Source organism: Ambystoma mexicanum, chromosome 4p (genome assembly GCF_040938575.1).
Source record: "Ambystoma mexicanum isolate Mex_15411 chromosome 4p, UKY_AmexF1_1, whole genome shotgun sequence".
In the NCBI taxonomy this organism is placed as follows: domain Eukaryota; kingdom Metazoa; phylum Chordata; class Amphibia; order Caudata; family Ambystomatidae; genus Ambystoma; species Ambystoma mexicanum.
Genome location: NC_090927.1, coordinates 973684893 through 973707894, shown reverse-complemented (window position 1 = coordinate 973707894; position 23002 = coordinate 973684893). Strand labels below are relative to the sequence as shown.

At 45.7% G+C, this 23002-nt stretch overlaps 1 protein-coding gene across 2 annotated transcripts in view; it reads left to right on the top strand.

The window, feature by feature from the left end:
* ARMC2 (armadillo repeat containing 2) overlaps positions 1–23002 on the top strand; it is a 948787-nt gene that overhangs the window by 71316 nt on the left and 854469 nt on the right. For both annotated transcript variants that reach the window (XM_069606547.1, XM_069606546.1), the window contains one exon: positions 3373–3657. In XM_069606547.1, coding sequence (XP_069462648.1) covers positions 3440–3657 — 218 coding nt within the window. In that variant the 5' untranslated portion in view covers positions 3373–3439. The remainder of the gene's footprint in view (positions 1–3372; positions 3658–23002) is intronic.

The window sequence follows — 23002 nt, the reverse complement described above, 5'->3', positions numbered from 1 at the left end:
CACTGGGAGCCAATGGAGGGATTTCAGAGCTGGGGAGGTACGATCCCACGGCTTGAGGTCAAGGACAAGTCTCGCAGTCCTGTTCTGGATTAGTTGCAAAGGGCGGAGAGTAGAGGCAGGTAGATTTAGAAAGAGGCTGTTACAATACTCCAACCTAGAGGGAACCAGTGCTTGGGAGTCCATTAGCTTCTGAGGGAAGGCGAGGAAAGGCAGAGTACCTCTGAGGAGGTGCAGTAGGAAATTTAACATTTTAGAGACATCAGAGATGTGGGCGGAGAAGGAAAATGTGGAGTCAAAGATGACCCGAGATTCTTAGCCTCGCAGGTGGGGGTAGGAGGAGGGCCAAGGGAGGCCGGCCAAAGAGTGAGGGGAAAGGATGGTCGAGGTGTGCCAATGAGGAGGATCTTTGTCTTGCTGGCATTCGGACAAAGATCATTGGCGGCACACCAATCTTGAATGGCAGTTAGGCAATCAGAGATGAGAGAGGGAGAGGAGGTGGCCAAGGGCAGCCTGAAAATGAGTTGAGTGTCATCAGCGTAGCACTGGAAATTTGAGCAGAAAATGGCAATGCAGTAGGCGAGAGTTGCCAGGTATTGGTTGAAAAGCCAGGGCAAGAGGTTAGACCCCTAGAGAACACCACAGCTAGAGAGGAAGATGGATGATGGGAAGGACCCAAGTTGGACCTGGGAGTGTCGATCAGAGAGGAAAAAGGTCAGCCAGGCCAGAGCCTGATCAGTGATACCCAGGTTGTCATGGAGATGGTTGAGCAGGATGGTATGGTTGACCGTGTCAAAGGCAGAAGAGGGATCGAGTAGGATGAGAACAGAGGGAATGTTAAAGTCAAGATTGGAGAGCAGATCTTCACAGATGTTCAGGAGAGCAGTATCCGTGCTTCTGGCAGCTCTGAAGCCAGACTGGTGGTCCTGGAGATGGCCAACAGAATTGGAATGAAGGTTAGGCTGAGAGCTGGCCAGCTTTTCCAGGAGTTTGCCCAGAAAGGGAGTAATGGAAATAGGGCAATAGTTAGCCGGGTCAGCTTTGGGTTTCTTGAGACCAGGATGCACAGGGGAGTGCTTCAGAGGGGAGGGGAAGGATCATGAGGCAAAGGAGTGGTTGCAAAAATCAGCAAGGGCGGGAGCTAAGGTGCCAATGTGGTCCTTGATGGTTGTGGTCATTGAGGTATTTTGGGGCTTCCACAAATACACTGTTAGAAGCCCAGGTGGTTAAACACTAAGGTTATTATTCTTAAAATGGCTGAAGGTTTTTCCTTACCTGCCATTGCTGATGTGAATGCAGGGAATAAAGTCTGTTTTTTTTTTTTACAGTGTTGCCGCTTAAATGGACGGTTCAATGTGATATTACATCAATTTATAGACCAAACACAAAAAAGATTGATTTATTTTGCCCTTTTTGTGTAGGCCTTAAAATGCGGCAATATGACATGCTCCCAACCCCCATAAATTGATCCCTTCACCATCCCCACCCTTTCCCGCTGGTTATGTAAAATGGGGGGTTCACTCCCCCAAAACTGACTTTTCCCCAGCGAACACCCCGTTCCCAGCACGACACACCCCAAGTCCACACAAATCGGTACACGAAAACACTCGCACAGATAAACAGACATACACACACACCCAGACACTCACCTGTCAGCCCCTGCACGCACTCGTCAGCAGTAGGGGCTGACAGTTCAATTTAGAATGACCGCTCTGTGCGGTCACAGAGCTGTATTGGCTGAACCACCATAGCACAGATTTTAAACACCGTCTTAGAGACCTATGCATACTTGTGTGTTCTAACTCCATATGTTTGACCCTGTTTAATTAGAGGAGTGGTATTTACTGCAATATTCGCACTGCATTTGTGTGTTGCTGCAGTGGTATGTGTTTGGCTATTTTGGTTGCAAGTGCTGGGTAGGTGGTGAATTGGAACAATAGTCCAGGTAATTGGATTACCAAGTCATTGTTTTAGGGTGTGTTGGTACGATGGTTGTGTGTGAAGTGAGAGTTGTGTGTGGATGTACTAGTTGGGCCAAGGGTGGCTTGTTGACAGCTGTTGATTGTGGAGGTAGGGGTTGGATGGCTCAGTGATTGGCCAACTTGAAGATTGATCAGCCTGACGGATAATCAACGTACCTGTCACTTTTACTCCCTAAAAACTGGCAAATATACCAAACAAAAAAATAAAAAAATTCTCCCAACAAAAAACAGGAATAGGTGCTTGCCCCTGCTTCCACCACACGTCTCCACAGATGTTTTAAAATATGTGGTAAGGTGCTGTAATGAAGAGGTAATTTAAGGTAAACCTGCATCTTTTAGTTTGCGTGAATTACTGGTTGCAAAGAAATTTGAATTACTGAATTACAAAAAGAAATCAATGGTTAACAGTTAAACTATATTTGAACTCACCTAAAATTGCCCCACTGGAAATGGGAATTACTTTTTTTTATCACCTACACAATCATATAGTCAAAACTTAAAAATAAAGGGGATAACTTTTTCCCACTTAAAAATCGTATCTGGGGTTGAAGTGGCTAAGATGGTGGGAAGGTGGGCAGAAGGGTGGGGGAATTGGTAAGTGTTTAGGGTGTGATGGTGAAGGGAGAAATGTTTTCGGGTGTGAGTTTTGTAAAGGTAGAGAGAGCTAGGTGGGTATGTTTGAAAGGATTTGGAGCATGGAGTGTGAGTGGCTAAATGATACGGGTGGGAGAAGTGTGGAAGCTGGCTATGTGACATGAAGGGTGGGGAAGAAGGTGACTGGTTGCGGCGTGACTGAGATGGAAAGAAAAGTAGAGGGAGCGGGTTGAGGAAGAGCTAGAAGGGGTGGACAATGTTAAAAGGAGTTGGAAATAAATGGAGCAAGTTGGTGGGTGAGGTGTAGTGGAAAAAGGGATTGGGATGGCACATGTAGTGGTAGAGATGTGGCAGTCTGGAGAGAGGTGGAATGAGTCGGGTTGAGTGATTGGTTATGCTGAGGTGGATAGGCGGTGGTTAGTGGTAGGAAGGGCGGATGGAGGTGGTAGATTATGTAGGTCAAGGAAATGGGTGAAGTATATGGGTAGTTAATTGTGGCCTGGCTGTGAGAAAAGGGGCGTGGAGGGGTGTCCAACAAAGTGTCAGTTGAGTGAAGTGGCCAGTGAAGACCTTGGGTGGGGAAATACCTTTCTGGTAGATTTTGTTTCTAGTTTGGTAATGTGAACACTGAAAATAGCACCCCACTGTTACACTTGCAAATAAAGTACATGCACTGTAATTGCGACAATACCGTTTTTTGTATTTCATTTCATGGACACATGATGTTATGTTCTTTTTCTACATTATAACGTTTCAGTTTGCAAGCATCATTGTCCAACTATTTTATGTTTTCTTGCAGGGAGTTTGCGCTGTGATAATGTAGAATGAGGCTGCTCTGAAAACTATTTGCATTGGTTATTCCAAAGATGCACTCTTCAAAGGATAGAAAGGCAGAGAAACTGGTGCCATTTTTCAAACCACCCATGTCGAAACCAAGGACAAGTGCTGAAATCATATCAGAGGCAAGGAACGCCTTGAGGACTATAAGAACCCAACGACCATTCACTCCTAGAGATGAGCAAAGAAAACTCTTTGGGCCTGCATCTTCTAGAGCGCCAGAACACCGACCACCATCATCTTTTAGGTACTGCAGAGAGAGCGCCATCTACATTGTGGGGGTTGTCTGTGAATTATTGTTTATATGTTAGCCACGTTTAGATTGTTACGTTTTTCTTCCATTAAGTGTTCTCTAGATTCATCACTCTTTTATTGAATTGCCTCTTGTGGCATTGGGTAGGCAATTGAATCCCAAGAAATGCTGATAGTTTTGGCTTTTGTATGGACTTTGTCTTCTGATACATATGTCTGTGTGCAGTGTGGGGATATGTTCAGTTTGTGGATGTGTGCTCAATGTGAGTGGGTGTATGCGTTGTGGGAGCATGCATGTGCAGTGTTGAATAGTCACCGTGCATGAGTATAGTTGCCATATATTAGTTATTAGCCACTCATTTAAAAGTATTAGTATTCTATGCAAAGTGCAGCTTCAAATGTCATAATTCCATCATATGTGAGTTATAGACTTCATATTTTATGATATGATTCCACGTGTTTAATTTATGAGCATTATAATTTATGGTAACGTATGCCTTAGAGGTAACTGGATATGTGGCATGGTGCATTCTAAAAATATATAAGGAACTCCACTCCCTTGTAACAGCTCACATATAATGGCTGCACAATAGACTACTTACAGCATCTAGAATCACCACACCACCTGTTGCTGCCAATGCGATGTTTCGCTCACAAAACGTTATTTTGACAAATTCTTGACCATACACATTAGTGTTTATTCATAGCATGATGGATTTTCGCTGCCATCAATACATATATGTTGGGCAACTGTTTGTGCTCTATTAACAAGCACCTCCACAAGTATGGATTGTCTAGTAATTCACACCAGTGGACCACCACAAGTCTTCCAGACCTTTTCCCACCTTTACTTTTGAAGGGTGATGGGTGGCACCAATAGATTCAGGTGTTTCCCTTCCATATCCCCAGGGGCCTAATCACTGTTATCGGCTATGTGTCCTTTTCCCAGACAGACACCCTTATTGTGCCCTGTAATATTTGTGCTGGGCTGGGGTTGCCTTTTGCAAGTTCACCATAACATGATGGATTTTTTATCGTTTCCTCGATGTCCAGTATGCTCTTCCTGCCCACGTGTTCAATGAAGGTATGCTCAGTGTAGATTGCCCTTTCCCTAACGTTAGGCCTTGAGGACACTGCAGAACCAGTAACCATGAATGCTGCAAGATGACCACACTATCTAGCTTCCCATTTATTATCTTTTCTTTTAATTAAAAGAATTTAACATTTATATTCAAGAACTACATACATCCATTCTTCACAAGGAATGTCAAGGCAGGAGGCGAGCATTATGTTTTACTTTCTTTAATACTGCAACTGGCAGCATTTCAAATTTTTTAATAATGTTTTAAACTCAACAGTTTGTTTGCTTAGGAAACCAAAACGTCCAAGAGTTTAAGAGTTCAACAAAAAACTACAAACTCCCATAAGCCTCTTGAGTATGGTAGTTCTGAGGCTATATCAGTGCTCCTTTCAGTGTTCGGGACTCTGTATAAATAGCCTCCCACCCGGGTCCTTTCCCCTTTCTTTTCACAGCAAAATTCTGCCCGAATTCTCAACATTAACTTCCAAATGCCGAACTCTTCCGCAACTACACCATTCTGTCATCTCTCATCAGCTAGGGCTACGGCCACACAGGAAATCCTAGTGAAGAAGGCTGGTGCAGAAGTAATAACTGCTGAAACTCACTCTCTTCAGCTCTTCTCCCAGGAAAAGATGAAAATGTAATAGTGAGGGTGGGAATACGCTTGAGTGTTTATGCTTCATAAATATACTTTCAATTACTGCCTGTTTGTGTCTTCTGGGTGGGATATAATGCTCGCCTCAGTCTCTTTAATAGAATCAAGACTACCCTGCATTGTAAGCATGGGCAATCTTCATTCTATGCCAAGAAAGGAGGTGAGCATTATGCTTGTTCAAAGCTGTCCACCACCATATTCGCTATCTGAGAGATAGGCTTAAAATAAAAGGTCTTAAAGGTCGATTCAGTAGAGCAGTCTACTGATTTCATAATATCTTGTAAGGATACCCCTGTTGCAAAGGCTCTGTAAGCCATTGCGCCCCTCACAGAATGCACGCCAAACTTGGATAAGTCTGTACCTGCCCAATGCATATCTTCTCTGACCCATCTAGCTATTGAGGCTGTAGCTACTGCGTGGTATGTCTTCCTATGCGCTATGAGAAGCTGCATCACTCCTACTGGTCTCGCGCTGGCCGTGGCTAGCTCATAATCCTTTATACATTGTGCTACACATAGCTTTTTATTTTCTGGAAATGAGGATAAGAGATGGTTCTTGAACTGCACTTTGTCCGTTTCGTCACACTGAGGGCTAAGCCCTCCGGATAGAATATTTTCCTGTGTACTTCTAGAGGTTTAACATCGGAAACTCTCCTACAGGCTACTAAACAGAGTAGCATTGCTAGTTTCCCTGATAACTGGGATTGTAAAAGATTGCTATTATCTGGCCATCCGAGAAACAACTGGAAGACATCTTTCATGTCCCAGAGAACAGAGTATTTGGGTTCTGGCGGTTTCCGCAACTTGTTGCAGCCAACCAAACCCTTTAAATCCATTGTGCTGCCAAATCATTTCAGTGGAGAAGTGTCAAACCCGTACCCCTACACCACTCTTTCTGAATTTTTGCAAGCTTGAAGTCTCCGATGCATCTGGAGTTGGACACTGTGCAGAACGCGTTTATCTTCATAGTCCTTTTATGGAAAATATATGTAAAAAAAACCACTGCGCACATAAAGCATTACAAATGGGAGATTATGAAGGACCTGGCCATCTAATGCATATGTTTGGAGGGATAGGGGGAGGAGAAACGGAGGGGGAGGAGGAGAAAAGGTGGGGGCGAGAGCGAAGGAATTGAGGCGGAGGATAGATCAAAGGAGGAGAAACTGCAGGGGAGGAGCAAAGGAAGCTCAGAGGGTGGGAAGAGGTAGAAGGAAGAGGTGGAGGAGAGCGCAGGGGTGGCAGGAAGAGGTGAGGGAGGAAAATCAACACACCAACCGTGCAGTTAAACAGTTTTCAGGTAAACGTGAGATGGAATGGAGGACTCGACCACCTCAGCCATATGTGGGGAGTATAGTGTAATGGGGCTAGGAGAGAGGTTGGGGGGAGAAAGGAAAAGTGGGCCGGGAGAGTGGAAGGAGGAGAGTGGGAGAGAAGAAGAGGGGAGGGGGCACAGGGAGGTGAGGAGAGGGAAGGAGCGAGAGCGGTAGAGGAGGAGATGGGGAATGTGGGAGAGGGGCAGCAAGGGAGATGGGGAGAGGGAGGAAGGGAGGGTGGGGAAGGAGAAGGATGAATGGGGGAATTAGAGGGATGAGTGGGGGAAGCAGAGGGGGGACTAAAGGATGAAATGTTTGATCCTATGTCTTGCACTTTCTCTTCCTCCCCTTCCCCTGGCACTTCTCCCCCTACATTTCCCCTGCACTTGCGCGATCTCTGTCACTTGGCCTAGTAAGATCCTTGTCTTGTCCCCCCTATTGTTCCCCTCCCCTGCCTCGACGCGCCTTGAAACACTTGTGTATAGGCGCACTATAAATGTATTTTCTAATGCTTGTTAATCTGCTTTGAATCACATGCTGTGCATATAATCCGACATCTAATGGTAATCGCAGAGTATTGCATCTTTCTTTCGAGGATTGAAAGGCGACGTTGACATGGGCGTGCGTGTAACACTATCCCTAACGTGTTGTTTAGTGTACCAAAAATCCCTTATCCGTCGAGGTCTCTCAGATAGTTTTTTTCCGCCTAACTAGTTGGTCGCCATATGCGGAGCTCGAAAGAGTTATATTGCTATTTCATAATTCCTTTGTCCCACGACCAGTGGTCGTCTAATCTTCGGCTTTGCCAACTGGTGCATCAGTCGACGCCGTCGACCGCGTGGTCTCGGCCCTCAGGGGTTTGATTGTCTGAGAATGCATTTCCTTTTCCCCTCTGCCTCTTTCTGGTCTGGTTGTCGCCTTTTACCTCTACTATGGAGAGACCTCCTTTTAAATTTTGTCCATCCTGTAATGGCAAATACCCGTGGAAAGAGACACATTATAAGTGCAACAAGTGTCTCCCTCGTAATCACGACGCGCAATCCTGCAAGCGAGGATTCGAGCCATGGCTCCGATGTGGAGGCCATAGACCTTCAGCGGAATCGTCCTGTTCTCCGTTGCCCATTCCCAGCCCCGACAGGCATGCTGCCGGCATTGCTATGGGGAGTTCACACCCTGGCGACGGCGGCACACCCGCACCATCGAAGGATAATTATGCAACCCCACGGGCTCCCTCGATGGACATGTCGAGGAAGCGGCAGACTCCAACAGGCCCGTCGAAAGGTTTGCAGATGCCTACCGGTTCTCGTGATCGGCCGCTCTCCCCACAACCGCCGAAGCAGCCTGCGTCCGAGCATTCCAGCCTTAAGGGTGTCACACCAAAAAACACTCGGGTGCTGACGCGCCGCCTAAGAGTGCATCAGCCCCAAAGGTTTCGGCGGTGACATCTGTAGGTGCATTGAAATCTCTCTCTCTCTCTCACCCATCGGAGCTATGCGAGAGTCTCGCAAATATTGTTTCAGCGATGAATAGGCCAAAAAGCTCATCCTCATCGAGAGGAGTATTCAGATGGGTCCCAGCCCCTCTCTAAGACTCTGTCTGACAAATCCCTTCATTCTAAGGACTCCTGTCCTCCTGCACAGCCTTTCGCCCTCTCTTGACCCATCTGGTTCATCTCTGTGGACCAGAGTTCTTGGACTTCTCAGAAAGGTTTATAACCCCTAAGAGACCTAGGAAGGAGGATAGCTGCCCTACCTTACCAAAGGTGCAGATGCTTTCAAGTCATACTCCACAGGAAGAAGTATTTGAACTCTTGGAACCTGAAGAGGTCTACGAGGATCCCAATGGCCAGGATGACAATCCCTTTGTCCAAGATATAGCTGACATACCATCATTGCATGAGATCTCAATCTGGATTGTCGAGATAGACCTGACATAACCAGGGCAGCTAAGAAATGGACAAGCATTATGTATGATCGTAATCTACATATGCTAAATGGCTCTGTTAAGGGAGATGTACCTCCCAATTACACGTGGCAATAGTACAAGCACACTTGATTACATCTTTGTGAGCCCTATCCTGTTTCAAAATGTCCAACATTTTTCCATTAGTGATCACCCCAACAGCGATCAGAGATTACTTGTTGCGCAGATCACATGGACCCATGGAGAAGCTTCATCCAGACAGGTTTTACACGCTGTGGCAACAGTAAACACTGCCAGAAGTCGTCTTCGATGGAACTCGGGCAAGATTATGTATCTCATAAACATTTTAGAAGACAGTGCATTGCAATATAACGGTGCTCAGTACCCTGAGTTTTTAAAACCTTTCATGCAAACCATTACCATCTTGCGGCATAATCGTGTCTGCCATCCGCATATCTTTGACGCTGAAACTCAGCGTGTCAAATCCGATTACAGAAAGCTCCGAAAAAAAATATCTGTGAATGATCCCTCAAGCTGGCAACTCTTAAAAACTGCCAAATGCCGCTATAAAAACTGGCTCAGGAGCAAAAAAGCGTCTGTTTCAGCGTGATAGCATTTCCATGCAAGATGTCATGTCAAATAAAATCTCGGTGATGATGTGGCAATTACTAAATGATCAAAGCTACAATTTTCAGGGTGACGCGCAAATCAACGGCGTCCATGAATCTGACTGGATCACACATTTTTCCTCCTTATATGCTGATCCAGCCTTTGATGATTTGATGTACATTCCCTCAGCTGACTCACCATGGCAGCTACACTTGTCTGAACTATCAATTCGTCCCATCATTATGCAAGCCAGTTCATCCAGAGCGAGAGGACCTGATGGGCTCTCAAACTCCATGCTAAAGGCTCATCCTGATGAATGGATCCACATCATTTATATTATTTTTAAGAACATATTAGTTCCTGGAAGACATCTATCATCATTCCTATATTCAAGAAGGGTGATCGTAGTCTACCAGCTAACTATCGACCTATCGCCCTTCTGGATGCACTGGGGAAAGTCTTTGCCAAAATGATTCTTGCAGACTTCAATGATTGGACTCTAGATTCACATTTGCGAGACCCGCATCAAACAGGTTTTGTCGCAGGAATGGGAACATCGATTAATCTATTCGCTTTAAACTCGATTAAAATGCAGTGCCATTCACAGAAACAACAAGTATTCATTGCGTTCATTGACCTCAACGCTGCTTTTGACTCAGTGAGCCGTGTGCTCCTATTAGCGAAGCTGCGTAGAGACCAATGCCCTGCAACTTTACCAGATGTGATATATGCATTACATTCCGGAACCTCAATCAAAGTTCGCCTTTCGTTGGATGGTGTGCTTTCGAAACAGATCAACACCTCACGAGGCCTTAAACAAGCTTGTCTCCTAGCGTCGGCAATCTGTAATTATTTAATTCAAGATGTTAGATATGACTTATCCACTGTGACTTCGGACTCTCCCAAATTAAATAATCATCCAATTCAAACGCTCCTATATGCTGATGATTTAGTGCTTATCTCCAGAACACAAGTAGGCTTGCAACGATTGTTGAATGCTTTCTTTATTTACACTCAGAATAATGAATTGAAAATAAACACATCTAAAACACAAATCATCACAAATTCCCCAAGGCGGCGTGGTCCGCTATCTCATGTGTGTACCTTCAATCATATTCCCATAAATATGGTGCTGCATTACTCCTACCTTGGGATTCATTTTGAGAGTTCAGTTCACCGAATAGGCCATATCACACACCTAGAGACAAGGTTAACATCATTTATCTCACAAGCCAGTATTCTTATGTATAAATATGACAAATTTTCAATCTTGCCAGCCTGGCATTTCTGGACCACGAAAACTACTCCAGCCCTATTATACGGTCTCGAAACCTTTCAGGATAATCCTTCCCTACAATTTGCAAAATGGGAAGCAAAATATTGGCGCCGAATATTACACCTAACAAATTGCATTCCAATTTCCTGGATAAGATATGAACTTGGTTTAGTCTCCTTGCAGGCTATTTTCAACTGGCATCAATGCTCCTTTTTCAGGAAATGCTTGCTTTCAACCACTCTTCAAATTCTGTTAAAACATCTCTCATCATATATTTTTTCATCAAAACAGTGGTTTATCAAATCCTGGCTGACGGGTGTCTATCGCGTGCTAATCTCGGCAGATATCTCACTGGATTTACTACTACAAAATCCAGACAAAGCTAAATTAAAACTGTATCAAGCATATTGATCTCTTACACGAACAGCATGTCTTTTGTATCAAGATGGTGATGAGTATCGCTTCCCACACAAAAAAATACGCACCTTACCAGCCTATTTAATTTGCTGCCCCTCACATAAACTTCATAATAACATTTTAAGAGTGCGTTTCAATTTATGGGTGACACGAGATCTACAGGCCAAAAGGAAATTTTTGAGCCCTCTGAGAATTTTTGACGCTTTTGCATGTCGATGGACACCCGCAAAACCTTGGTGCATCTTATCACGGAATGTAAGGCCCTCCAGCCCATGCAGGAAACTCACTATGCCAGACATTTTAAATATTTATGCCTTGGTCCCCAAGATTTGACCTTGTCTTTGATACTAGGTTCTGGTTATTTACCATTACAAATTACCACTGTTAATTTTCTATTAAGTCTAAATTTGGAAACTCTGTGAATTCATCAAAAGTCCTGATGTCAACCAAGTTGAAGTTTGCGATTCATACTGTTTTTATGTTTGTATCTTATTTTTTACCACATTATAGTGAACATTTATATGGTGATACCTATGATTAGACATAACTGATGTATTGTTAGCTACACTTTGCACTGTTTAAAATCATGTCTCTCTCTATTTGTATCATTGTATATTGGAAAATGGGGAAAAAAAGTTTGTTTTTAAATTTTGAAATACTATTTGGTTTATTGTATTTTGTATTTGAAAGGTTGATTTATTTCAACTAAATGAAATAAATAAAATAATATATGTATATATATTTATTTCTGACCCTGTCCAGATTGGGGTACAGAGCAGCCTGTAGAGGAAGCACCTTGGCTTACCCCCCACTCATACTCCGGACCCACACGCCCTTTGTCTGGACCCTCCCTCCTCACCTCTACAGAGGCAAGCATCGCCTATTGATGATCAGATGGCTTTTAATGCAATCCTGAAAAGGGCTGCAGAACATTTCCAAATTGCCACGCAAGAAGCTCTAGAACCGACTTTGTGGAAGACATCCTGAAGGAGAAACCTCCCACGAGCCAGACTATTCCCTTGTTAAATTCATCAAAATTCTCCTTGCACCATCCTTGCTGTCCCCTTCACTTACAAGGGCTCTGAACCCTTGAGTGGAAAAATGGTTTCACCTTTCTCCTTCTGACACTTTATACATCCGAGGGCATGCCACTCCAGACTCCATGGTTGTCCCTACCACCAGGAAGGCGGCTTGGGTGCCACTATCTACTTCTGAAGCACCCCCCGATAAAGACTCCAAGTAGTTGTACGCCCTGGGCAAACGCGTCACCACTTCAGCAGCATATTCCACAAGAATTGCTAATAATTCAACACTTCTTGCCAGTTATAGTGATGTGCAGTGGAATCTGCTCCAGTAGGGCCTCCAAGAAGTCCCTGAACCGGTACGATCATGCCTGCTAGCAATTGTCTCGGAAGGGAAGCAGGTGACCCACAACATTTCTAAAGAATACTTTGGATGCAGCAGAGACGGCGGGGCGAACTCTAGCCCAAAGCACCCTTCTCAAAAGGCACGCCTGGCTTAAGAACTCTGGTATTAGGCCGGAGACGCAGGCCTCCTTAGTAAACAAACCAGTAAAAGACCCACATTTGTTTAGCATGGCTGTGGATGATGCCTTGGAGACAGCGAAGAAAGAGCATGAGACTCTGAAGTCTCTAAATGCGATCACTGCTAGACCTTACTAGCAACAGGGAGGTAACTCTCGCTGTTCTTTTGGGCCAGTCTTTCTCCAGATCGCCACACAACCAGTATGGCACAGGAGGCACATTATGGTCCCCCACACAAGGCAGAGCTGGCACTAATCAATACCAGCAGAGGGGACAGCGAAGAGGCAAAGGCATGTGCAGAAAATCCACCACAAGAGGCTCCCCAGCCTCCGCTCCAAAGTGACCCACCAGTCCGGGTGCCCTCCCATGCCTCCCTGGTCGCAGGACGTTTAACATCTTTTCTTCATGCAAGGGAGGGGGTCACCTCAGACCAGTGGGTGCTCAAAACCATCGCCCACGGTTATTGTATCGAGTTCCACCAGCCACCTCGATACCATCCTCCAAGACACAGATGCCTATCCCCAGACTACTAGCAGATTCTGCTGGAAGAGGTGCAGATCCTTCAAGAAAAGGGCGCCATAGAAGCCGTCTCCATTCATCAGGTAAACAAGGGTATTTATTCAATGTACTTCCTTGTACCCAAAATGCATCTCACCATATGCCCTGTGTTAGACTTGCACCCGCAAACAAATTTGTCAAGCCACAAAAGTTCAGAATGAAAACATGTCAGGAAGTAATCCCTCTGACGCAAAGGGATTACATGGCAACACTGGATATGAAAGATGCATACTTTCATATTTCAATGTTGCCAGCGCACAGAAAGTACCCAAGGTTCATGATCGAGAACAAGCACTATCAGTTCAAAGTTCTCCCCTTTGGCATTGCCTCAGCCCCAAGGGTGTTTACAAAGGTACTGGTGGTAGTAGCGGCCCACCTGCGCAGGTAGTCCATTCCAGTCTACCCTTACCTCAAAGACTGGCTAATAACAGGGGATTCGTATGGAACATGCCTTTCAAATACCCAAAAGACAGTTGATCTCCTCTTCAGTCTTGGATTCTCGATCAACGAGAAAAAGTTCAATTTAGACCCCAGCCAAATCAAACAATTTCTGGGGGCTCTAATTCGGACCAAAGACGGCCTTGTCTTCCCCTCCAACTAGAGGGTTCAAAACATGCTGTTCCAGATCTCGCACTATGTAGCCCATTGTGATGTGGCCGTACGCAAGGCCATGCGACAGTTAGGGATGATGGCATCCTGCATTTATCTAGTCCCACACACGCATCTGCGCATGCGTTCCATGCAAGAGTGGCTCTCGAGCCAATGGTGTCAGGCCAGCGGGCAGCGGGACAATCTAGTGTTTGTCTCGCCAGCCCTCATTCAGTCTCTGCGGTGGTGATCAAGGGAAACCTCTTGCAGGGGAAGACCTTCACCACCCCCGCCGTAGAAGCCACTCTCACAACAGACGCATCTCTGACGGGGTGGAGGTCTCACCCCCTTCACCAGACGGCGCACAGCGCGTGGTCCCCAGTGGTAGCGAGCAACCACATAAACCTGTTGGAACTACTAGCAGTTTTCAAGGCTGTGAAGGTATTCCAAACAGACCTCCAGGGGAAGACAGTCCTGGTCCTAACAGACAGTACCACGGCCATGTATTACCTGAACAAAACAAGGGGGCACTCACTCTCTAGGGCTATCCAAACTGTCTAAGAACATATGGAAGTGGGCTCTCAAACACAAGATGTTCCTCCTGTCGCAACACGTTCTAGGGGAACTCAATCTTCTGGCAGACGTGCTCAAAGAGACTTCCCACTTCCCATAGAGTACAAATGGAATTACACGCAGACATTCTTTTCAACCTCTTCTCAGACTGGTGTTTCCCAGAGATCGACTTTTTCGCAACTCTGGTGAATGCGTAATGCCCAGATTATGCCTCCAGGTACCCGCAGAACCGCACGAAGGGGGAACAGTCTCTGGATAACATGGTCATGAAAATGTGTCTACTCTTTTCCCCCTGACTCCCCTACTCAACAAGATAGTGCACACAATGCACCAGGAACCAGTCACAATGGTTCTGGTGGCCCCGATTTGGGCCTTCCAACCCTGGTTCTCTCACCTGATGGCAATGTCAGTTGCACCTGCGAAGTAGCTGTCATGCCCGTACAACATGCTGTCACAAGACAGGAGAGACACTTCATCCATGCCCGCAAACTTGCATTTTAGCAGCCTGGCTCCTGAGGTCATAGAGTGTGGACACCTCCAACTTCCTCAAAGATGCATGGACATACTTAGGGAAGCACGAAAAACCAACACCAGACATTGCTACTCCAACAAATGGAAATGCTTCGTCATCTGGTGCAATACCAGAAGCATCAATCCTATTGACTTCTCACCAACTGATATTGTCCTGTACCTGACTCACCTACTAGATTCAGGCTTGGTTTTCAATTCCTTAAAGGTCCACTTAGCTGCACTTTCGGCTTACACCACGTCCCAAAAGAAGGTTTTGTGGTGGAAAATTCCAGTGATCAAGGCTTTTATGGAGGAGTTTAAGAGACTTCATACCCCTATCTCCAACCCAGCTCCCGGATGCGACCTGAATGTTGTACTGACTAGAGTAATTGGACCTCCCTTTTGAAGCTATGCATAAGGCAAGCCTTAAAGCACTCACTTTCAAGACAGCCTTCCTGGTGGCAGTTACATCAATAAGGAGAGTTAGTGAACTGCAGGCCCTTTCAGTTCAAGACCCATTTGTTGCGATTCACAAGGATAAGGTTGTCCTGCGCACTCACCCACGGTTTGCGCCTACATTTATTTCAAAGTTCCACGTGAACCAATTAATAGAACTACCTACCTTCTTCCAAAACCCCACTAACATGGCAGAAAGCAGCCTCCACACACTTGATGTGAGGAGAGCAGTGATTTATTATCTTGAGAAAACAAATCCACTAAGAATGACAAACCAGTTTTTCATGTCAGTGGCCGCTGGTAGAGAAGGTGATCCTGTCTCTAAATCAGTCATCTACAAGTTGATCGTAAACTGCATCACACTGTGCTGCACTCTTGCCAAGAAAGATCTGCCCTTCAAGCCTAGAGCACATTCTACTCAGGGTAAAGGGGCTTCCATAGAATTCATTGCAAATGTTCCTCTTGTAAAGCAGTAACCTGAAGTTCTGTACACACCTTCATACAACTACTGCCTAGATACAAACTCGAAGTCTGACTCTCAGGTAGGTCAAGCGGTTCTAAGACATCTCTTTGCTACTGTTCCTTCACATATCCCACCACCATCTCTGGGTACTGCTCGCTAGTCTATCATGTGATTCTAAGTAGATTAACAAGCATCAGAAGACATGAATTACTTACCATATTAGCCTTTCTGATGATTGTATCTGCTTAGATTCACATGTGCCCACCCTTCCTCCCTTCTTGGAGTAGAAGGAACATAGACATCTTACACCTCTCTCTTTCTGTACTCACTCACGATGGTCATAGAAGTGTGAGAGATTTTGGGTACACTAGACGTCATGTTAAGGATAGTGTTACAGGCACGCCCATGTTGACGTCTCCTTCCGATCCTCGAAAGAAAGAGGCAATACTATGCGATTACCACTAGATGTCGGACTATATGCACAGCATGTGAATCTAAGCAGATAGAATCATCAGAAATGCTATTATGGTAAGTAATGCATGTCATCACATCAGATCATATATCGTACTACAAAACGTAAAAAGCAGTTCAGCACACACCTGTCCCTCAACCACTTGTTTTACCCCCACCCACCCAACTATGCATAAAAACAAGTACAACCAAGAAGATATTAAATGAGCGCTTCCAGTAGGAGGGTTAAATTAGGAATTGGATCCCCCCACTGTCACTGTTACCAGTTGACATTAAATATGCGATATACAGCCCCCACATGTCCTTAGGCTTCGAGGCAGGTTGCATCATTGCACCATAGTCTGTTTCCAGTTCATGACAATGAGCAATGTCTGTCTACCACTGTTCATATACAGGAGGGAGGCTCCTCCCCCACCCCGTAGCCACGCTTCTTTTGTCCAGTAGTAACAACAAACCCAGAATACTCCTAACCTGCTTTGGCAGCTCTCGTGTGTGGCCCAGAAGCGCTACAACGGGGTATATGGAGCCATCCGCACTCCAGCTATTCCATTAAGTAGTTCAAACCCGTTTACCCAGAAGGAATTTATTTGGGAACATGGCTGGGCCACATGTAAAAAGTCTGCGGGAGGGGCCCCACATCTCTGACATGACTCTGTCATCTCTGGGAAGAACCTGTGTGTATATACACCGGGGTTAAGTAGAACTGGTGCAAGGACCTGAAATGAATTAACTTGAAATTGCTGTTGGTCGCCACCTTTCAAGACTGCATGAAACAGTATTTCCAGGCATCAACTAGAGGAACACCCAGCACCTTCTCCCATTTAGACCGAGAATCTCCAGCCCACCCATTGGACCTGTCGATTATAGTGGAGTATATTCTAGAGACCAGTTTGGACCTAGCCCCCATGCCAATGATCGCCTGCATCAACAGGGCACCCGGAGGCTCCTGTGGAAAGCCTGCAGACCTGTCTTTCAACCAACGTCCTAACCTAAAGTAAATAAAAATATCTAATGCCTATCCTCCCTCCGCTCATCCCCTATCCCTCGCCCATCCACCCCATGACAATAATTTCTTCCAGCATGAAGAACTGCCGGTTCGGAAAGAGATCACGCCAGCTAGCTAAACCCAGCCTTTCCATGTTTTGTACAAAGACCGTCTCCCCTGTAAGGAGTAACCCTGGAACGCCCCTGTAAGGAGTAACCCTGGAACGTGTTTAATAGGGAGGAGTGGGGAATAATGTAACTCATCCGTTGATCTGCCCTCAATATGCTTCCACGCACTGCAAGTCAGTTCCACCATATTACGCGCTTTGATAACCAGCTCTAGGGAGGTGGGACCCACAGTCCTCAATAGCAAAGGTTCCATCATTGCCCTCTCAATCTGTACATGAGCCCGGTCTGACTTCAACTCAAACCAGTGGGGCAAAAATGATGCCTGTGCTGCTATCCAGTAAGCCTCCAGGTCTGGCAGCGTGAGTCTGCGACCCCCCCCCACCCCTCCAAAGGGGCGATTAATTTCTCCCATCGTATTCTGGCCTGTTAACTCTGCCATATAAATGTCGTCACATTAAGGAAGGTATACAGAAATCTCAGTAATATAACCATTTTAATTAACAAGATGCGGCCGAAAATAGACAAAGGCAAATTCCTCCACCTCCCCATGATTCTCCCGGTATAGCGGTTCCAGAGATCTATCCCTGTTACCCCCTAGGTAACGAGTACTGTCGGGATGCTGCTGAAAAACAAACTTGTCCTGGAACCCCACATTCCCGTCAGTCAAAAGGAATAGCCCTGACTTGGAGGGATTAATATTGAGCCCTGAGAATTGACAGTAAATGAAGACATCCCTCATGATGGGCGCCGAGTTCACTGAAGGGTCCCTGATAAATAGTATTAAGTCATGCGCGTAGAGCAAGATTACCAGTTTATGTAAAAACAGATGAACTCCCTTATCAATGTTCCTTGTGCAAACCAGTTTCACTAAGGGCTCCACCGCGAACAACAGGAGGGACAGAGAGCATGTTACAACAAAGGGGGCACTAAAAGGTACAATGTACAGGCTGAAGTCCTAACAGGCTAGTGTTTTAACACAAAAAGGAGGGGGGCAACACACAACTGTATGCGGTTTTGGAGGAGCAGTGAGGAATTCCCTCAAACTCAAGGAAATGAGCATGCACAGTGACTGAGGAGATACTGGGTCGATGGGAAGGACAGAAGGATAGGTGGGAAAGAACTTACTGTCCCGCCTAGTCCCAAAAGGGGAAACTTTCATTAGAAAATGCTGGTGAAACGCTTAAAAAAAGGGGACAGTAAAAGATGGCAAAGAGAACTCCTTTTCGAAAAATCGTAACAATTTATGAATTGTTAGACTCCTGTATGTCCCAGGTCACTTGTGTCCTGATGGAGGATTGTAGGCAAAATAAGTGTTAAAAAGAGTGCACACCTAGGGCTAAGAAAGAGGGGATCGATCTGTCTATTGTGGGTCCAAACTATTTTAATATCCCGTAGCCAGGCCGAGCCATCCCAAGGTAGCTCTGATTAAGAACTAGAGCAAAGCTCAAGACAGTGCTGCAGATTGTGACTTTTATTCTGTAGCAAGTACTCCCTAGTTAGGGTGAGCTAGAAGGCCAACAAGGCCCACAGTACCCGTCCAAAAAGATACTAAGTAGTTGAACAGGGCGGTGGACAGTTATAAAAAACATATACAAGGTTGTTCATGGTATAGGTAGAGCTAGATTTGGCCTCCACCATGTAAACACCACAGTCTACCAGTTTCAGTAGTGTATACTTTAGTGAAACCACTTTCATCAGGACCGTCTTCTTAAAAGCCGGGATACTTGGTGATTCTCAACAATCAGTCATCATTTTCTGCCAGAGGGTGTATATCTTACCCTTTGTGGATTTCTTCCTCAGACCGGAAGTTCCCAAAATGCGATCCTACCTAAAGGATACAACCAGTATTCTCAAAATGGTTAAGAACTTACCTTTTGACCCAGGGACACAATATTTGGTTACCCTTGACATAGAGGCATTATATACTAACATCCCCCAGATGGAGACTCATTGTCGAAAAAACCCGCCTAGATGTGAGCTCAAACCTTGATATGCCCATCCAATTCATCCTACAACTCAGAGAAATAGCACTGACAAAAAAAGTATTTTTGTACAAAGAAACCTTTTTTCAGCAGTGCTCTGGAACCGCTATGGGAGCAACTTTTGCCTCGTCCCTGGCAAACCTGTATGTGGCTCACTTCGAGGAGACACACATATAGCCCGCAACAAACCCATATCTGTCTAATATCTCAATGTGGGCTCCACACATTGATGATATTATTCTTGTCTTCACAGGCGATGAAGTTGTGCTGAATGAATTTATGTTGTGGCTGAATTCCAGAAACAGCTACTTTAAAATTCATCCACAGTGCCCAGAAACAAACACAATTCCTTGACGTAGGGATTAGTGGAGACGTAGGGATCTTGACCACTACAGTCTTTAGAAAACCCACTGATCGCAATTCCCTTTTACAATAGTCAAGATTTCACCCGAAAACTCTCTGCGACAACTTGCCTTTCTGACAATTCCTCAGGTACAGGAGGAACTGCTCTAGCCTCCAGGAATATGACACCCAATCCCTAATCCTCAAAGAACGACTACTGGAAAGAGGATACCCCAAGAAGATCATCAGGCAATCAAGAAAACGTGTGAGGAATATCCCTCGGGACATCACCTTACAACACACAATACGAATAGAAGGACAGAAAACCATCAAGTCGGTTTTTGGATATTCCACTAAAACGAACCCAATGAAGAGGGAAAACCTCAAGCTCTGGCCCATCCTTAACGTAGGGGCTGTCAACCTTCCACCTCCTCGGTTTGCCATCAGAAAAAGAAAAAACATCAGAGACACCCTTGTGCACTCCTATCAGGAACCCAGTGACGACACACAAAATACATTATGGGATACCACACCGGTAGTAGGACATTCATCCTGTGGGCACTCAGTGCCTCAAGCTTCGAGATTTTCTGTCAAGAAAATGTCTTCATCGACGGCTTCGACTCCCAAGGCTGGGTTTAAGAAGTGTAATGACTGTGGATCGAAGATGTGCATCACCGATCCTCACCGTATCTGTTTATGGTGTCTGGGCTCAGACCATCGAACCGGCAACTGTGGCTCCTGTCAGTCTATGACGGAGAAGGCCCTCCGTGAAAGGAAAAGTAAGTTAGCGGTGGGGCGGGAGGCGTCGAAAGGCTCTTCGAAAGCCTTATCTAAAAAATCGTCCGACTCTAAAGAATCGGAACGCCATAAAAAGCACTTTAAGAGACCCCGATCTCGTAGCAGGTCGAGACAATCTTCTTTGTCTTCCTCTAAAAAGCTCAAAAGGAGACATAGATCTCCATCGTCATCGTCCAATTCGGCGACAGAATTGGTTCGATGTCCGACTAGATCGGATTCCCCTTCAAAGTGGGAGAGCTTTAGGAAAAGAATGTTGCAGTCTTTGAGAATGCGGCCTTGACTCCCTCGAAGAAACCTCAGAAAAGCCAGACCCCGGTTGCTCCTTTGGATGATGCAGGGAAGTCGGGAACTACAACGGTTAAGCCTAGAAGTACCCATAGATCTCGAGTCGACAAGTCGTCGAGAGATCCTCGAGGATCGAGTGCCTCTCCGATCCCTCATAAGAAACAAAAATTGTCGAAGTCGGGTGCAACTTCATCGGCGCCGACTGCCCCGATGACGAAGCCTAGTTTATCCTCAACGCCTTTGTCGAAGGTTCCTTCGACTCCCTCGAAGAAAACACTGATTCCTTTGACAAATTATGAGGAAGAAGAGAGAAGATTTACACTTTTACCAAGATCGGACTTCTTTAAGTCCATGTCTTCAATTTTTGAGGAATCTGGTTCAGATGATGAGGAGGTCACTCCTTTTGGAGTAAAATATGGAACTAGACAATTTCCAGAGGAACTGATAAATCCTCACACAAAAATGAGAGATCTATCTGAAACTCTGCATTCTGCTAGTGGTGTGGAGACATCACCCGAATTGGAGTTTACTGCACCTGATCCTGCAGACTCAGGTTATAGGAATTTGATGAATACGGTGATTGAGTATATGGGTTTGGGAAGAGCCTTCCCTACGTTTGAACAAGACGATATGACGAATATTATAGTTCTAGGACCCCGGAAAGATCCAGTTCTCCCCTTTCATAGGGCATTACAAACAACAGTTGAGAAAAACTGGGAAAAACCTGATAGCATTGCTGCAATAGACAGCAATCTCCCAAAGAAGTACAGAACTTCCACTTCTGACCCAGAATACCTGAGTAGACACTCTACTCCAGAAAGCTTGGTTATTCAGGCAGCTACTACATCCAGGCAGACAGCATATAAAACCATACCTCCGGACAGGAAGGATAAAAAGGTTGATGCCTGGGCTCGTAAAGTTTTTACATCGGGTAGCATGGCCTTGAAATCTACCAATGTCACATGTACCCTGGCCAGGTTCACACATACCCTGTGGGAATGCATTTCGGCGGCGGTTGAGCTTATTCCGGAAGGCGAGGAAAGGGAAGGCTTCCTCAATATAGTCAATGACGGTAAGGAGGCAATGGGGGAATGCCTCCAGTCTGGACTGGATACTGCTGATAGTATTAGCAGGTCCATGGCATCAAGCACAGTGCTTCGCAGATTTGCGTGGTTGAGAAAGTCGGGGTTTGCACCAGATGTACAGACCAGGCTTTTCAACATGCCCTTTGATGGCTCACGGCTGTTTGGTAGTAAGGCTGATGAGAGCCTCAAAAAACTACAGACCTCGAAAGCGGCAGCAAAGTCCCTTAGTGCCTCCATGCGACAGCCTCAGAAACCCTATTCGGGCTCATCTTCCTGGAGGGGCTGTCCTTTTTGATACTACTCCTGTGTTGGTAGAGGAAGAGGACAGGCTTTTCAAAGGGGCAGAAGAAATGTCACTCGTGGTGGACAAGCAAAGACTACAAAGCCATCTTCAGGAACGGCATCTATGCCCTCGGCCGCTCCTGCAGCCGCCTCCAAATCTCTGAGGTCTTATCATAAAAAAACACCAGTGGGAGGCAGAATCTCTCAGCATCTGAAAAAATGGCAGGGCATTACTTCAGATGCATGGGCACTGGAGACAGTAGCTCAAGGTTACTGCCTACCATTCATAAAAAGACCTCAAGATCATCCACCAGGAGCCAGCTCTACCAAAATTCCAGATCCGCTCCTTTGGCAGGAAATTATAACCCTGCTAGAGAAAGCTGCAATAGAACAGGTACCTGTAGTGGAGAGGAACAAAGGCTGGTACTCCCCCTATTTTCTCATCCACAAAAAGGACGGAGGATTCAGACCCATCTTGGACTTGAGAAAATTTAACAAATTCCTCAGGAAGGACAAGTTCAAGATGGTAACCCTTTCTCAGATCCTTCAGGCTCTCCAACTCCAACACTGGTTGATATCACTGGACCTTCAGGATGCTTATTTTCGTGTGCCAATCCATCCCAAGCACAGAAAATACCTGAGGTTTGCAGTTGGTGGTTCTCACTATCAGTTTCGAGTTCTGCCATTCGGGCTGACCTCCGCCCGAGGGTTTTCACCAAACTGATGGCGGTAGTGGCAGCGAGTCTCAGGAGAGGGGGAGATTCACGTATACCCCTACCTGGGCGACTGGCTAATCAGAGCATGTTCTCCCGAACAAGCTCAGGAACACCTGTCGATCACCTGCCACTTCCTCCACAACCTGGGGTTCTCCCTCAATTTCAAGAAGTCCCACATGGTACCATCCCAGCAACTCCAATTATTTGGTGCAGTCTTGGACATTTCCTTGGGGGAAGGCCTCGCCACCCGAGGTGAGAGCTCTCCACATCCAGCAGATGGTAACAAAATTCCAAAAGCCCA